The sequence below is a fragment of the Schistocerca gregaria genome, chromosome X (genome assembly GCF_023897955.1).
Source record: "Schistocerca gregaria isolate iqSchGreg1 chromosome X, iqSchGreg1.2, whole genome shotgun sequence".
NCBI classification, from domain to species: Eukaryota; Metazoa; Arthropoda; class Insecta; order Orthoptera; family Acrididae; genus Schistocerca; species Schistocerca gregaria.
The window spans coordinates 600,456,322-600,475,427 of NC_064931.1; the positions used below are offsets into that span (position 1 = coordinate 600,456,322).

The 19,106-nt window shown below is 47.1% G+C and overlaps 1 protein-coding gene across 2 annotated transcripts in view; it reads left to right on the forward strand.

The window, feature by feature from the left end:
• LOC126299244 (MAM and LDL-receptor class A domain-containing protein 1-like) overlaps positions 1–19,106 on the forward strand; it is a 352,356-nt gene that overhangs the window by 127,217 nt on the left and 206,033 nt on the right. For both annotated transcript variants that reach the window (XM_049991032.1, XM_049991033.1), the window contains exons 5-6: positions 18,480–18,603; positions 18,929–19,100. In XM_049991032.1, the coding sequence (XP_049846989.1) occupies positions 18,480–18,603; positions 18,929–19,100 (296 nt within the window). The remainder of the gene's footprint in view (positions 1–18,479; positions 18,604–18,928; positions 19,101–19,106) is intronic.

Here is a 19,106-nt window from a genome sequence, read left to right on the forward strand (position 1 = left end):
ACTGTCAAAGATGTTATTACTAACAAAAAATTTGTGAAAGAAAATCAACATGAAATCACAACAGACATTAGGGTGTTCGTGGATGTCACTTGGATGTAAGGAGGACACACATTCCTGCGTAGCCTGTGATAAGTTCTGACAAATGGAAAATGTTAGAGGATATGATAATGTCTAAATATTGTCATTTATTATTATAAGAACGAAGCCCTATGATGCAGAGGCAAAAAGAAAACTTAGAGAAGCTCACTATCATCTACGTGCAAAAAATTATGTTGGCTAAAGTGGCAGCAAGGAGTCCAGTGTTGTGGTAAAAATATGCTACCGCTCCGTGGAAGAGTATGGCGCAAGTTACACGAAGTTCCTGGGGGAGGGGGGGGGGGGGGGGGGGATGGTGATTATCAGTGTTACAAAACAGCTGTGGAGAGCAAACTTTATAACTGCCCAAAAAATGATAGTATGTGTGGAATATTCAGAAGTAACTAAAGGAAAATTTGTATGACGTAGTTGCTTTAGGCGTTGAAATAGTTCAACAGCTGCATTTGATAATTTTTTACCGGACTAGGACTCGATCCAGAATGCTCCGTTTTTTCAGAACGGTTGCCTTTACCACCTCGGGTCCCCGAGCGCTCTTCCTGTCTGACTTAATTTCCGAAGCGCGTCCGAAGGAACAGGTACTACAAATTTAATTGTATGGATACCACTGGACGGGCGGACGGCTCTTACAGTACGGATGCATACCGTCGTTCGCTCCCTCGCTGCAATATGGTGAGGATGCGAGCAACGGGGAAAATGAACGGAGTCACATCAGTGGTGAGCAACGCTTGCGAATTTGAGTCAGATGGGCCGTGTGCACAAAATAATAATAAAAAAAAGTGCCCGAGGCAGTTAAGGCAACAGTCGGGCTTGAGAAGCCATGCTGCGAGGACGTATTGTTTACGTCCTAGCCGCGGTAAACAGCGTAGAGGAAGCGGCGAGTATTGTGAGATAGCAACGAAGCGTCCAGCGTACACAGACGACGTTCATATCGATAACACTATACGAAAATCGACAGTGAAGTTCAAATGCGAGAATCGCTTTGCCCTACGAAAAGCGCTTGAAGCAGAACGTTTTTTGAGAGAAGTGGTAAAACTAGAACCTGGCGAACTGATTGGCACCTTTCTATAGTGGCAAGTGTTGTGTGTGTCAAACTTATCAGTGACGACTGCTGTGACCGACTCCTTCGAACGCCAGACGGGACTTATAAGTTCCTTCTCTCCGATGGCAATGTAGGGACTGTCCTTGTGGAGCCAGCGGGCATTGGAATAAGAACGGTGCGTGTTTTTGGATTACCATTTGAGGTGACAGCATTACAAGTAACGTTGGCACTGCAACACTAACGGACGGTCCTCGCCCATACGGAGGAAAAGTTATGCTTTGAGACGTATCCTGTTCTCAGTGGTGTACGTCAAGTCAGACTCGATGTTCAGAAACACGTCCTCTCGTGTGTATACATTTGTGGCTGTCGTGCGATCTCTATCTATGACAGGCAACTTCACACATGCTCCGATTGTGGCAAAGAAGGTCACGTACGATCAGAGTGCCTACAACGACGAACTGCCGCAATTGCCAGTGGGAGTGAAACTTGACCAGCAACGATCGCAAGCATGGCCCCCACACACGTCGGGGCTGCGCGAGGAACTACGACACCACTCCCCGTTGCACAAGGACATCCCACTGAATCAAAGGAGACAGCCGCTGTGCAGCATGGCCCGGTAGTGGATCAACCAGTGAGACCGATGGAAGAGGCCCCAAGTCACGCTATATTACCGCGTGTCGAACCAACACGAATGGAAGAGATGGGTGTGCTCCCTGACGTGCTGCACGAAACAGGAGCGGATTCAGAAACATCAAGTGTGGGACAGTGTCAAATATCAACACGGAGGAAGGACACACGTCTCGGCACCACCAAAAGAAGCGCAAGAAGCAACGTATCGCACAACGAGGCAGCTCGCCCATATCGAGAAAAAGGCAAACAGACAGCACAAACTCAGCACAGCACTCCGACGACGGGTCCTGCGAAAGATCAGGAACCCATACAGCAAGAGACAACCCGAGGTCACTACGGCGCTGAAGACAGTGCGCCGACACCCATGGATGTGGGTACGACGCGACAACCCGAACTACACGGTGATCCAGATCGACAAATTCCGACCTTGCACCGGGCCGCCCCTATGCACAATCCTGTGAATTGGGCGGATGATGTTGAGTTTGACAATCAGGATACAGGAACGACGGACAAACCGACAGCATCACAGGACGTGGCCAACAACAAGTGTGCCATGGGCAGCGCAATACGAGGAGGAGCAAGTCTCGTAGAGGGAACGGCGAGTAGAGCCGCAGAATGTGCAGCGGAGTTGTGCACAATGAACCCTCAGCAGGCATATCGAATAGCGACGATAAACACCAACAAAATCAGCGGTAATCGTAACTTACAGCTTTTAAATGACATGCTACGGACAGCAGAAGTCGATATCGCCTTGTTACAGGAGGTAAGGGAGTCGGATCTCCACTCCTTGCGCGCTTATAACGTTCGTATCCAACTTGATACCGCTCACAAACTGGTCTCTGCAATCCTAACAGAAGAGGGTATCGAAGTTACGGATGTCAAGTTTCTACCATCGGTGAGAGGAACAGCGCTTACGCTCGCCGACGTCCGACTTATCTACGTATACGCTCCATCTGGCTCTAGCAACAGACGCGCCCGCTCCGAATTCTATCGGACTGAGGTGATGCCTCTGTTCGCGGCCAGGTACAATCATGTCGTTCTCAGAGGTGAATTCAACTGCGTGCTGTCACCCAGTGATCAGACTCCGTATCACAACACTTGCCCTGAGCTCTCCACCATCATACGTAACATGGCCTCGCTGGACAGATGGACCTTCCAACATGGGGACGCGCCCGGGTTCACGTGCTTTACGGCTACGTCAGCGAGCCACCTGGATCGCAAATATACGTCGCGCGACGTATCAATCTTCAACAGTCGGAATTCTGGCCGACGATCTTTTCCGATCACTTGCCATAGATCTGCGCCATTACCCTGGCTGGCCAGGGCACCTATCGTGGCAGACGGTTGTGGAAATCGAATGTAGCTGTACTGAAGGATCGAGATTGCCGTGCGGTAGTCACCGAAACCTGGACCAAATGCTTACGTCGCCAACATGCATATCAGTTGGTGCTCCTGTGGTGGTTCCAGTGCCCCAAACCGGCTTTGCGGCGTACACTGATGAACTACTCCCGAGACAGAATGCGATGGTGCAGCGACACAGCGGAATTTTACTTTAGTGTCCTCCGTGATTTGTACAACAGTCCAGAACAGCAACCAGTTCGTCTTGTAGAAATCAACCATGTCAAAGCCAAACTGTTGCACCGCGCTATTCTCGTGGCATTATGTGACTACCGTGATCTGATAGCTATCGTAGATGCATGCAGAATTCAGGGCGCCATGCTTGCGGTCGACTTAGAGAAATAATATGATGCAGTCGGCCATGACTTTCTGAGCGAAGCAATGGCGGTGATGAATATTTGACATCGGTTCATTACGACTGTAATGCGGCTTTTTCACTGATCGCAGTCAATGGTCTTAGTCAACGGACTTTTAGCAGAATCAATACAGACACAATGCTCTGTCAGACAGGGGTGTCCCCTCTCTATGGGTCTGTTTGCACTCGCGATTGAGCCACTGTTGATTCAACTCTACAAACCGCTACGTGGTGTCACTGTGCGAGCAGATAAATTCGTGTACGGGCTTATGCGAATGATATAGTCATTTTAATATGGTCAACGAAGAGATTGACATGACAGTAACCCTGATTGTGAGATGTGGCAAAGCGGCTAGTGCACAAATAAACAGGCAAAAAGGAAGACCAGTGTGGCCGAGCGGTTCTAGGCGCTTCAGTCTGGAACCGCGCGAGCGCTACGGTAGCAGGTTCGGATGCTGCCTCTGGCATGGGTGTGTGTAATCTCCCTAGGTTAGTTAGGTTTAAGTAATTCTAAGTCTAGGGGACTGATGACCTCAGATGTTAAGTCCCATAGTGCTGAGAGCCATTTGAGCAGGCAAAAATCGCGAGTTATGCACATTGGTCGCGGGTTACCCCCCAACCGGAAGGCCGCATTAAAGTGCTTACTGACATGAAGTGTTTGGAGGTGGTATACACTAAGATAACGCTCCGCACAATCGCTCTCAATTACAAATGCCTCTTGAACAATATTCGCGCCTGTATGCGCCTACAGTCCTTACGGTCCCTAGATGCGCTGCAAAAGGTCAAATTAGTTAACGCCTACTTGGTATCGAAGAGTGTATATTTGGCAAGAATATTTCCCATACCGCAAGTGCAGCGTACAGACTCCAGACAGCCTTCGGACATTACGTGAATCAAGGACATCTCTTCAAAGTGGGTTACACTATGCTCACTCTACCGGTGCCTGCTGGCGGCCTCGGACTCACCAATATGTACGTCAAGGCTTTGGCGTTATTCGTCCGACTGACGCTATGGCAATGGAAACGCGACCATAGCCGTCTGATCTCATTCTTCCTTACGGAAATTGTGCTACCCAACCTGGACCCGCCGATATGTATTCACCACATTGTCACACTGCCGTACTTTTCTGCTAGAGTACAGTAACCTGAGAAGGATGCTGAGCATTGACAATCTGCTCGCAGTCCGCAGTGCAAACGGCACCCTCGTGTTGCGTCAGAAACGGAACGTGGTCGAAAGCAAATCTCCTACTGTAAACTGGAGTACGGTCTGGTGTAATATACATTCCCCCCCCCCCCCCCAACTTACCGACAGCGGGGCGGATTACGAGAGACATAGCCTTCTGTAAATACCTGCAAAATGACTCTTTATTTCAGACATTATGGTCATGCAGGTGTGTCCCAACTGACTTCTCCATGCTCACACAACAAAACTCCACAGTGCAGCTGACGTATGCGCGGCAAGCTGAGCCCGCTCCATCGGCAGCTCCTTGGCCGGCTGACGTCAAGAGACCAGCGGTGGCCGCACACCCCCATGGCCAGCGTACCAGGCAGGCGGTGAGCGGCGCCTCAGGGTTCCGCCACAAATGGTCAGCCACGCTTGCCTCTAAGTCCGACTACGTAAACATCTTTCCGCGCCCGCGAGCACTTAATGCTGGACAGGATGGAACCTGTGGACTGCGTGCCGGACAAAGGATACGTTTGGCGCGAGAGTTTGATCGACAGTGGAATCCACCATGACCGTATAATAGCACGTTTGTTCGTCACGAGAACGCTCGCTAATTCACTCTTACCACGCCGCTATATTAAATAATTGAATTTACAAGCTCATATACGTATGCAAACGTGTTCAACTCCCTAATTTCAACTACTTTTCGAGGACCTGACCGCCACCTCCTCCTCCTAGGAACCAGCGCCAAGTTTGAAATCCGCCAGTAAACAAAGTTCACTTGCGATTCCACCACCAGTCTAAGAAAATTGTTTCAAACTAAGCCACCAGCACTCAACCTCTTCCTACACGTTTCTGGTAAATGGGCTCACCCTGCACTAGGTCCATGGATGGAGGAACGAATTTACTTTATTTAGGAATGGAGTATATGTATCACACCGACATGTCCCACATCATACAGACCTGCAAAACACTCCTACACAACTCATTTATAATGTTCTAGACACACGCTTGCTAATTGTGAACATTTAAAAATAACTCATAGCACAGCCTACAGACATGCGAACCGCTCATAAATAATGCAAAACATTTACCTCCAAATAGCCAAACAACTGCTGATTTTCGCAAATAATTTCAGTGCATATGCTGATGGAGGGTGGAACGAGTGTACTTTATTTATTTGCGACATATCTTTTTGAAACTTCTCATAGGTTTCGATATGTAAGGCTGACATAAGGCAGTTTCTGAACTCCAGTAGTGCACTACACTTGGCAACGCAACCACACCCATCAAGATATTCATTCCAATCCAGACCTGTAACTCCTCTACAGATAAATTTGTCCCGTTATTTGCCTACCCACTCACATTCTGACCAGATTGCCGTTATTGCGCAAAAACAGCTCAGACTGCGCTGTGCTGCTTGGGGAAGTAAGGAAGGGCTGCACTCTATTTATTTTGAGCCCTTTTATTTTGTCGGGGAGTATATTTGTCACAAAACACCCACACTGATCAGACTGTGGTCATCTGACACAGGCCACAAACACGTAAACAACTTCTAATTTCACCACACAATAGCAAACAGCTCTTAAATAATGCAGCCGACACATGTGAAAGCTGCATTGTTCTTCTCATGTATACCGCCGGCGTCTCAGATCTGGACCTGCCTTCACGTCTATTGTCAGAATAGCTCATAGCTAGAAGTTGTTTACCGCCCGTCGAGGTCCGGTGTGCCGACCAGCCTGTGGGTGGATTTTAAGGCGGTTTTCCATTTGCCTCGGCGAATACGGGCTGATTCCCCTTATTCCGCTTCAGTTACACTATGTCGGCGATTGCTGCGCAAACACTGTCTCCACGTACGCGTACACCATAATTACTCTACCACGCAAACATTTGGGGCTACACTCGTCTAGTATGAGACGTTCCCGCCCCCTTTCCCCCCCCCACCCCACCCCCCCCCCCCTCCCCAGCCCCCGGGGTGGAGGGCCCACTGGAGACCGAACCGCACAATAACCCTGCTTGGTGTGGGGTGGTGGTAGGGTGGCCTGTTGTGGGGTTGTGAACCACTGAGGGCTACGGCGGGACGAAGCCTCTCCGTTGTTTCTGTGTCCTCGGTTCAGTACGCAATAGACAATGATCCCTGTCAAGTGTTCTTCCCCAGTTCCTGCTGTTATTTGGAACGTCACGCTGTGTGAATATCGGCACTATCACACCATCTTAGTGACCGCCTAGCGTAGCGATTGGGCACTTTCAGTTACGATATAAAAAAGGTGTTCTTATGTAATAACCTGGTTTGAATGGAGAGACGACACCATTCGTGAATCTATTCATAATAATTTAGATGCATAAAACAGACACATTAATCTAAAATGACGAAAAACACAAACAGTGCCTCTCTCTCTCTCTTTCTACGAGTACTTAGCTGCTACCGTGTCGTCAACCATTTAATGTTTGGTAAGATACTGTAGTATTCTTATGGTAGTACTAACCGCTCGTTGTACTGAACAAAACAGAGAGCTTCAAGGCAGCTTATAAGTGTCTCTTTCATAAGATCGTTTGATTCACGTCTCTCTACAACAAGCACTCTAAAAACGATTCGATCGTTAGTGCCCTTAACATTTACAGCTTGACCGCGTTTCTCAGTGATTTGACACTTAGTCAGTCAGTGATTTGACAGTCAGTTGAAGGATGAAAGCATAAATGTTTAGTTGGTATTCTAGTAGATATCTTCCCGAATCAGGTATATATTGTAGCGAATGAACTATTACAATGAAGGTGTTAAATTAGTCATCGCACACTTTGTGCAATATTTAAATTGCTTCAGATCACATCAAGTAAAAGTTTATTCTGTTATTATTTATTATTATAGGCTATGGCTGATTCTTCACTTTTCTTACTGTTCAGAATGTCGAGTGCCGTTCTCTTGAAATCCAGTCATCAGTTATTATCAGTTCTATGGAACACTCTCTAGAAGTTTCACGGACATTTCTCTTTCATTTATTTTAGTGTCCACTAGCTTACTTCCATACTAGCAATAGAAAACTAACAATATCCTTTTAAATACTGTTTCTGTTTCTTTCAAGTACACTTGTATCACATCTGTATGAATAACCTTGAGTTTCCTCGCATTAATCGTTTGCGAATTTATTCTGGTTCTTGCTGCTCAAATTGCGTCAGTATTTTTGCCACTTTTTCTTCCTTTGTTATCTCAGGTTTTATAAGATTTCTGGTGTTATCATGAGTAGGAAATGATCTACCCGGAGTAGTGTTTAGATTATATATATATACACTCCTGGAAATTGAAATAAGAACACCATGAATTCATTGTCCCAGGAAGGGGAAACTTTATTGACACATTCCTGGGGTCAGATACATCACATGATCACACTGACAGAACCACAGGCACATAGACACAGGCAACAGAGCATGCACAATGTCGGCACTAGTACAGTGTATATCCACCTTTCGCAGCAATGCAAGCTGCTATTCTCCCATGGAGACGATCGTAGAGATGCTGGATGTAGTCCTGTGGAACGGCTTGCCATGCCATTTCCACCTGGCGCCTCAGTTGGACCAGCGTTCGTGCTGGACGTGCAGACCGCGTGAGACGACGCTTCATCCAGTCCAAAACATGCTCAATGGGGGACAGATCCGGAGATCTTGCTGGCCAGGGTAGTTGACTTACACCTTCTAGAGCACGTTGGGTGGCACGGGATACATGCGGACGTGCATTGTCCTGTTGGAACAGCAAGTTCCCATGCAGGTCTAGGAATGGTAGAACGATGGGTTCGATGACGGTTTGGATGTACTGTGCACTATTCAGTGTCCCCTCGACGATCACCAGAGGTGGACGGCCAGTGTAGGAGATCGCTCGCCACACCATGATGCTGGGTGTTGGCCCTGTGTGCCTCGGTCGTATGCAGTCCTGATTGTGGCGCTCACCTGCACGGCGCCAAACACGCATACGACCATCATTGGCACCAAGGCAGAAGCGACTCTCATCGCTGAAGACGACACGTCTCCATTCGTCCCTCCATTCACGCCTGTCGCGACACCACTGGAGGCGGGCTGCACGATGTTGGGGCGTGAGCGGAAGACGGCCTAACGGTGTGCGGGACCGTAGCCCAGCTTCATGGAGACGGTTGCGAATGGTCCTCGCCGATACCCCAGGAGCAACAGTGTCCCTAATTTGCTGGGAAGTGGCGGTGCGGTCCCCTACGGCACTGCGTAGGATCCTACGGTCTTGGCGTGCATCCGTGCGTCGCTGCGGTCCGGTCCCAGATCGACGGGCATGTGCACCTTCCGCCGACCACTGGCGACAACATCGATGTACTGTGGAGACCTCACGCCCCACGTGTTGAGCAATTCGGCGGTACGTCCACCCGGCCTCCCGCATGCCCACTATACGCCCTCGCTCAAAGTCCGTCAACTCCACATACGGTTCACGTCCACGCTGTCGCGGCATGCTACCAGTGTTAAAGACTGCGATGGAGCTCCGTATGCCACGGCAAACTGGGTGACACTGAGAGCGGCGGTGCACAAATGCTGCGCAGCTAGCGCCATTCGACGGCCAACACCGCGGTTCCTGGTGTGTCCGCTGTGCCGTGCGTGTGATCATTGCTTGTACAGCCCTCTCGCAGTGTCCGGAGCAAGTATGGTGGGTCTGACACACCGGTGTCAATGTGTACTTTTTTTCCATTTCCAGGAGTATATATATATATATATATATATATATATATATATATATATATATATATATATATATGTGTGTGTGTGTGTGTGTGTGTGTGTATGTGTTCCATCAGTTTATTCTTCGTATGTTGACTTTATTATTTGTAATTGAAGTGGACCTGGTGTGAAGGGCCAATTCTGTGCACAGTTGGGTTCTAGCGGTGGGTCATTATGAGGGGAGGTCCGATGGCATCTCGAATAAACAACATCAAAAGTTAAATATTTTATTAAAACTCATGCGACTACACTCTTAGTGTGACGGTGCGGCGGCCACGCCACGTATTGAGAAAGACATGTGACGTGCAGCGACGGCTTGCTGATAGCCAGAGGACTGTACGTCTGCGCCTAGGAATGCTGAATTCAGGAGCTTGCACAGTGGCGTGCGCTCCAGTTAGGCGCAGAATGGCTGCTCGCAGAAGGTGCCAAAAGTGCGAAAGACTGCCAGAAAACGAGCAGGGGATGACTGCCTCCGGTATTGGATCTTGCCTCTGCTAAGGTAACAGTACCATCTCAGAAGGGTGAGCAGCTGTACCACCATGGTCTCAATCTGCTGCCCTTTACAGCAGGAGTCTGGCTATTGCTGGAGTGAGCTTGGATGTGGCCTATCAGTGGAGAGGCACGACTTAAAAGAACGAGGACTTTGTGCTAGAAGATAGTGCGGTAGTGGAGGCCCAAACTCGTGGCAACTACTTGCTATCCCATTGCGGGCGTAGCCTTCTTGTCGTTGTAGGCACTGCCAGACTGCTCGTACCCCGCTAAAGTTGACGGTCACTTATACAGGCTAGCGGCCCAGCGAGCTGCTTCCAGACACGTTTGGAACAACAAATTTGTGGTCCAGTGATACAGAAACTGTGTGGACTGTCCTGCTAGAGCTCCATGTTACCACTGCATTAGCAGGATTACGTTGCTTGGCCTGGCCTGCCTCGCAATGCCGATGGCTGCAAGCGGCATGCCACCACCTCAGCGCCTGCTGGCTGCGTGTGGCTTCTTCAACTGCTGTGGCTGAGCTGCTAGTTTCTGCAGTAACGCCCAGACGATGTTGATGGTGCTACCATACCTCCCTCCTTCAGGAGACCCAGCCGCAAGATCTCTCCCCTGAACAGCCTGTAACATAACTCAGCGTTTAACAACAGTGTACAATATTTGCAATTTTCCTTCTTAAGTACTAGGTGGCTTGAACAACAAGATTCAGTGGCTGCTAATTTACTCTGCAGCTTTCAGCGCCCAAGCTCTGTGTTTGTATATAGTCCACAATTCTCCCAAGTCTTCCATTACAAACAGCAAGTTACATCTTCTGCTCTTACTTTTGAAGGTCAAACAGTCCTCACAAAATCCTACAACAAAACTTACAGCTGCTATTGTTACCTTATGTTAGACATGTCTCCATGGGGACTATCCGCATGTCGCTCAACTTTAGTCATGGCTCCAGGCCCCACACATTAAAGCTTTACAACATCTTAAATGCTAGTTAACATATTCCTTAACACTATTAACATTAGAATATTCATGTACACAATATTCACTTTCCATTTAGATTTTCTATACCTCATGCACAACTGATCATCCAGTGTACTAGGATCTGCGTTCGGGAGGGGGGGGGGGGGGGGGGTTCACTTGGGTGGGCAACTCTCCAACTAAGGTAGATGAAGGTTACACAAAACAGTCAGAGACAGTATGGTGCTAGATATTGTGATACTCAAGATCACAACCATACGAAGTTGCCTATCCTGATACTGCTGCACATGCTGAAGCATCTGTTTCGCCAAAATACACCTTTTTTGGGTTGCTATGAGCTGGTTGAGGGAGAGTATTACGTGTGGCTTTAAGGTGTTATTGAAATAGGTCAAATTTTGTACTGGGGGTACTCCTAGCAGTTTTTTTGGCCAGTACAACTATGGCTGTGTTATATTTAACCTGCTGTCCACCTCGATAGCTGTATGGTTAGAAAGGCTGAATGCTGTGTAAAGGGGACCGGATTCGATTCCCAGCTGGGTCGGAGATTTTCTCCGCTCAGGGACTTGGTGTTGTGTTGTCTTCATTATCATCATCTTATCCCCATCGATGCGCAAATCGCCGAAGTGGCGTCAACTCAAAAGACTTGCACCAGGAAACCGGTCTACCTGACGGGAGGCCCTAGCCACACGACATACTTTAACCTCCTAATTCCTTTGACAGTGGCTGATAGGTGAAATGTCCGTCCCGTTATGCCACAGACTGCCCCATTAATTAATAACACACTGTCCTGCAGATATAATTTCTTCACTCCTGTGATTCTACCTTGCTGGTACCAATTGACTGTCACCACTACTGAGCCGTACACAAAGTAGATCCAGTGTAGCCTTGCTTGTTGCAAGTAGGGCTGTGGCTCCAGGACATTAGGTGGACAATGGCCACGCCCCTTCTCAGCATGTGGTGAAGGAGGCACATGTTGCACGGCGTTGGCTAGCTCACGACCAGAGGGCCGTGATACCAGGAGCTCACTCAGCAGTGCGCACCCCTGTTAGTCACAACGCAGTTGCTCATGTACAGTACGGAGGCGCCAAAGACTCCTTGAATACTTGCAGGGTATGACTGCATCCAGTGTTGGCTTTTTCCTCTGCGAGTGGCTTTGTGTGGCACCAAGGCGTCCGCTCCAGCACAGAAGGGAGAGTGGCTGTATTGCCCCCGTCTCAGTCTGCTGCCATCAAGGGCAGGAGACCGGCTGCTGCTGGAGTGAGGCTGTGGGTGTACCACCAGTGGAGAGACACCAAGTCCAGGAAGGCGTGCTTAGTGCTCGAAAATGATGCGTTGCAGGTGGCCCAAACTTGTGATGGCGGAAGGATATTGAAAATTATATTTGGAACTGCAGATGACAATGACACCAGGCAGCTACAATATACCATGGAAAGAGTGACGAAATTGGCAAAAGGTAACAAGGTATGGTGGAGTGTCATAACACCCTACGTTAGTAAGATTGCGGAGCTTGGCCTGGTCCGCCTCGCAATGCATATGCAGTCCTGTTCCTGCAAGCGGCAGCCCAACACTTTAGCGCCTGTCGGCTGTTTATGGCACCTTAGCTGCTGTGACTGATCTCTTAGTTTCCTCAGTAACGCCCAAAAATAGTGGCGGCGCTACATAATAAATGCTGCAATACTCTGAGTATTCCTTGTAAGATTATCAGGCGTAATTTCTTTGGTGTATCGGCAGATATTTCCGCATATCGCATTAATTTCCAGCTCTCTACTCAGGGACAAATAATACCGCATTCTAGAAAAGTCACTTTGTTTTAACGAGAAACAAACTGAAATTTTTTTGACCCTGTTCTCTGAATTAAACATGTGATGAGCACTATTTGTTCGGGCTGACTCCATCTTCTCAATTCAAACACCAGTTTGCAAATATCTGCCGAAACACCAGATAAAATGCATCTGAGCACTCTTACGACAAACACCCTTTACATTCAATTGATTATTAATGTAGTCTACTGCTGTGTGACTCTTATGGAGTGTTCATTATATCTAAAACATTCGCCTCTTCAAAAACTCTGTTCAGACTAGACAGATTACTATTTACCTCTATCAACGCTGCTGGTGTTGTACTGCACGCTGCAAATTGGAAAACTGTTCCCCAAAGAATATTAGAATCAGTTTGCTTTCTGCTTCTTAAATTGATTTACTGTTTCTGTATTCGATGACAACTTAATTAAGGTAGGCACTTTGCACAGTATGCCCAAATTTTTAATTTAAGTTCTCTTGTATTATAGATAGCATTTCAGTTAGTAGAAACTATTCAAGGCGTCTTCCAACTGACATTTAAGTATTTTCTTCCTATTATTCCAACACAAAGTTGTCCAAATTGATATATAGGGTGACCCAAAGGTCTGTTGATATTTGAAAATTCAATACTTCACAGAATAGTGTACGTAGAGAGGTAAAAATTGTCACATATGCCTGAAATGAAAATTTTTTTTACCAGAGAAGTGCACAAAATAAGCATAAGAAGGAGCTTCACATGATACAAAAGCAGTAAATAGCATAATAATTGATTTTTAGCAAAGACGATTCTCTTTATGATAAATGTTCAGTATGTCGGCCGTCATTCATCAACATTACCTGTTGTAAAGGGACAATGTTGTGAACAGCACCGTACAGTATATCAGTAGATACGGTGAGAAACTGCCTTCGTATGTTGTCTTTTAGTATCCGTAATGTGGTCGGACGATAGGGATGGACCTGCGAATTCAGGTAACCTCACAACCAATAATCACACAGATTGACTGGGAAGTGAAGCATGGCGCAAGTAGCACGTTATCCTCACCAGACGACGTGCGCAAGAGATCTCTATACGGTTAGCAATATGGGGTGGAGCGCCATTCTTCATAGAGGGCGTACCTTCCAGCGTGTGTGTATATCAGACAGGCGTGTTGCTGTCCAGTGCCGTCTGTTGGCCGGTTTTTGCATTAGTTTTTAATTTCGATAAAGCCCCATGTCATTTCAGGCATCTGTGTCAAGTTTTACCTCACTACTTAGATAGTTCCATGAATTAGGGGCTTTTCAAATGTTAAAGGACTTTTGAGTCACCCACTATATTATAATTAACGTATTATTGCATTGAGTTTCACAACAATACTCTTTACGATCCTCCATTCCAGATAGTGTCATTAATCCTGACACTTCCTACACCGGAGTGTTTTGTCACCCTGATCCTGTTGGCCTACATTCCATTTGTAACAATGTTCCTACGTCTCAGTTGTTTCCCCAAATTCTCGCTCGTATGGGGATTTTTGAAGGTGTTGCTATTCGATTCTCGAGAATCCAGTTTTCCAAGAATTACGCGGTCTCCCGCACAAAAGCAGCCGGTTCAGTACTTCACAGTATAGACTCCAGAAGCTCCATAGCGCTGAACACTAGCTGCTTTCTGAAGTTCTTTCATAAGCTTATGAATGAAAACCGAGCTAACATCCCAAAGATATTCGGGCTCACATGCGATTCTTCTTCGTCGAATTGTCTTGGCTAAAACTCGTCCAGTGGTGGAACCGCACGTGTCGCATTACACGCCCTAAATTAGGCACTTGTGACCCTTTGGTTAAATTGTCTGGCTGATGGCAAGTTTGCGAAATACAAAGTCAATATAACATATAATAACAGTAATAATAATATCGGGTACTAAATTACCGACCCATCTGTGATGTAGCTACTTTTCAAAACTTGATTTACGCGACGCGTATCTTCAAATAGCACTAGATGAACAATCTCAAAACATGTGCGTTCTGGCCGGCCAGGGTGGCCAAGCGGTTCTACGCGCTTCAGTCTGGAACCGCGCGACAGTTACGTTCGCATGTTCGAATCCTGACTCGGGCATGGATGTGTGTGATGTCCTTAGGTTAGTTAGGTTTAAGTAGCTCTAAGTTCTAGGGGACTGATGACCTCAGAAATTAAGTCCCAAAGTGCTCAGAGCCATAAATGATGTAGGCCACACAGTTGCGATTTGCTTAGAATAATGTTTATTCAGCAAGAAAACTAATATCGAAAGTGGCCTTATTTAGAGTTACTGTTACTCTCGAGCGCATATCCATTTGCCACAGTTCAAAATCTCTTCGAGAATTACAAAGAGTTCACACCAGGCGCGCGGCTGCTCACCGCCCAGAGACTAAGTTCTGCGATACCACACAACGCGAAATTTTCTAAGTCTTTTCACTTCCTAGCTGCATGAAGACCGACTGTCCGCTTTCGCGTCTCAATCTGAGCTGTACCCTTTGAAGTCTCCAGCCGAACTGTCCGCTTTCGCGTCTACACCAGCACTGTCCCTCTGCCCGTCCCCGGCTGCGTTTCCTGCGCGCCAAAATCCTCGCTCAACGGGCTAGGGCATTTCCCTTTCCTGAAGGCGGCCATCTGATTGGCTACAACTTATTCTGCATTATTTTACATCTTAACATATTTAAATAATCAAAGTTTGACCACTTTCACGTTCTAAATAATGCAACAATAATATCCATTACACAATAAACGTTAAATTCTTTTACATTAAACCAATACAATTGAATGTCACGGCCAGTGGCCTTGCACCAATGTGCTTTCTGATAAATAAAGAACAAAAGTTACTATTATGTAATAAACTTTGCAATAAATATTCTAGTACCTAGTGATTCAATAAGGTGTCATGCTGTCATAGTTCAGTGTGTTTTGTGTGGAGGAAATGATGATCTGATGCTTAACTGAAAATACTGATAATTTAGATTCACTATATCTTTTAAACAAATAAAGTTACAGAGTTGATATTTATAATATTTGTCATTTTGATGATGCGCTTTTGTATGAAATGTCGATCGTTAAGTTCGACGAAAGCGTTCAGATTTTAGCATTCAGGTCTTTGTTACAAAGCTCGTTAATTTCACATTAACAGTAAATCCTAAACTATTACACACTCCTGGAAATGGAAAAAAGAACACATTGACACCGGTGTGTCAGACCCACCATACTTGCTCCGGACACTGCGAGAGGGCTGTACAAGCAATGATCACACGCACGGCACAGCAGACACACCAGGAACCGCGGTGTTGGCCGTCGAATGGCGCTAGCTGCGCAGCATTTGTGCACCGCCGCTGTCAGTGTCAGCCAGTTTGCCGTGGCATACGGAGCTCCATCGCAGTCTTTAACACTGGTAGCATGCCGCGACAGCGTGGACGTGAACCGTATGTGGAGTTGACGGACTTTGAGCGAGGGCGTATAGTGGGCATGCGGGAGGCCGGGTGGACGTACCGCCGAATTGCTCAACACGTGGGGCGTGAGGTCTCCACAGTACATCGATGTCGCCAGTGGTCGGCGGAAGGTGCACATGCCCGTCGATCTGGGACCGGACCGCAGCGACGCACGGATGCACGCCAAGACCGTAGGATCCTACGCAGTGCCGTAGGGGACCGCACCGCCACTTCCCAGCAAATTAGGGACACTGTTGCTCCTGGGGTATCGGCGAGGACCATTCGCAACCGTCTCCATGAAGCTGGGCTACGGTCCCGCACACCGTTAGGCCGTCTTCCGCTCACGCCCCAACATCGTGCAGCCCGCCTCCAGTGGTGTCGCGACAGTCGTGAATGGAGGGACGAATGGAGACGTGTCGTCTTCAGCGATGAGAGTCGCTTCTGCCTTGGTGCCAATGATGGTCGTATGCGTGTTTGGCGCCGTGCAGGTGAGCGCCACAATCAGGACTGCATACGACCGAGGCACACAGGGCCAACACCCGGCATCATGGTGTGGGGAGCGATCTCCTACACTGGCCGTCCACCTCTGGTGATCGTCGAGGGGACACTGAATAGTGCACGGTACATCCAAACCGTCATCGAACCCATCGTTCTACCATTCCTAGACCTGCATGGGAACTTGCTGTTCCAACAGGACAATGCACGTCCGCATGTATCCCGTGCCACCCAACGTGCTCTAGAAGGTGTAAGTCAACTAGCCTGGCCAGCAAGATCTCCGGATCTGTCCCCCATTGAGCATGTTTGGGACTGGATGAAGTGTCGTCTCACGCGGTCTGCACGTCCAGCACGAACGCTGGTCCAACTGAGGCGCCAGGTGGAAATGGCGTGGCAAGCCGTTCCACAGGACTACATCCAGTATCTCTACGATCGTCTCCATGGGAGAATAGCAGCCTGCATTGCTGCGAAAGGTGGATATACACTGTACTAGTGCCGACATTGTGCATGCTCTGTTGCCTGTGTCTATGTGGCTGTGGTTCTGTCAGTGTGATCATGTGATGTATCTGACCCCAGGAATGTGTCAATAAAGTTTCCCCTTCCTGGGACAATGAATTCACGGTGTTCTTATTTCAATTTCCAGGAGTGTAGATATGATCCATATTCAAGTATTATTGGGATCGCCATGAAATTTTTTTAAGGATGGTAGATTAAAATTACTGTGGCTTCATTCCCTGCGTTACTACAGAATTAAATAGTTTCTATAAATATTTCCTTTTATGGCTGATCTTAGGTCCGCCATATTGAACACTGCTACATCTCCTTGGCCACAAACAGCTTCTACTGGGTTTCCCTATGACGTAGGTTCTCGTCTGTCTCACTCGCACACTATAGTGCTTCGGCCTCAATAGACAATAGACGCCTGTGAGTTTCCCCATCTCATGGTGAATCTGCGTTCCTTGTGGAACGCTGTCCTGGACGACAGGGTTCGTTTCATAATTCTTGAACGCTGAGTCTTTCGCCCATATATTTAACTGTGAGCGAAATGTTAGTTAATTCACAGCATACGTGAGTAACTTCCGAAATAAGTCAAAGTCTGATTATCACTAAACTCGTTTATTAAATTGAACACGTTTGTTAAGTACAGTGCATGTTGCCCTCATGTCTGTGACAAGCGGCATAGACCTGTTCCATCCTCTGCTGAGCCATTCTTGCACCTACAGTGTAACGTCACATCCTCTTACCACTGAGAAAGCGTCCACTAGCATACTACAACACTTTAAATATTTCTATGACCACATATTAACACTTTAAATATTTCTGTGATCACATATCAACACTTTAAATATTTCTGTGACCACATATTAAACTTCTGAGTATATTTACGAGGAGGTTGATCTAGTAGTGTCGCAGATTTATATGACACTGAGACCGGTAGCACCCGAAGAAGACGGCGAGGCACGCTGTTGAAATATCGTACGAGAACGACGCGAACTTCCGGCTGGATTCCCGAATATCCAAGATGTCAATGTTGTTGTTAATTTCCGAAAACAGAATTTTGGTTGTAACTACTCAGATTTTTCTTTCATTGTCTTATCGACAACTGAGTCATTACATTTGGAGGGCTAGCAGAATTGGAGAGCGAACTGGAGAAGGGATTTTCTATAGTCAAGAAATCGTCCCACTTGAGGGAAACCACAAGGGAAATGTGCGTGAGTGAGTGGACGAAGATTTTCAGTTCACTTCTCCGAAACATGAGTACATTGCTTTATCCACTACGTCATCTCTATGTCTTAAAATTTTATTGAATGTTTAGCTCAACAACGGGGACATTTTATATCATAATAAACAACCAGTAAATACAAAACAATTAAATTTGTTACTTTTTGTTGACTCAGGTGGCTATGTTTTCTTCGAGACGTCTGCCCTTGGACTTATGGCTGACATGAGAGGGCAAAGTGCTTTTCTCGAAAGTCCTATAATGGGATCTACTGGCGCTGACGGAAAGTGTGTCTCGTTTAGGTGAGTTTCACTACTCGTTTTCATGTCTGAAAATAAACCTGTGCTTTCCCAAATTATCAACCAGCAAGGCGAATCGGTCGTGTTTTACCAGAGTGTATTGTCACAGAATATGCCTCTTCGTGATAGATAGTTCTGTAATAATGTTTATCGAACTAAGGGGTACATTCTTCATGCGCTTGCAGACACACGATTCTAAGTCATCATCTGCATACTCAGAAGCTAACGACAATCGTATCGATGTTTGCGCTTGTCCGAGGTAGGGAAAACATCAGCCTTTTTAATCTCTTTAAGACGTCGACTAAAGACAAATGATTAAACATTTCAGCTTCATCATCGACGGTCTGAGTGCAGCCGGGCTGCGAGTGCTCTTGCATCCGGTCAGCGAGGATGGCAGCCCTGATGGATTCGACCGCATTCTGTGGAGCACCAAAGATCCAACTGGCAACAACACGTGGCAGGAGGCAGAAGTCCTCTTCACGTACAGCAAGGAGCAGCGGGTATGT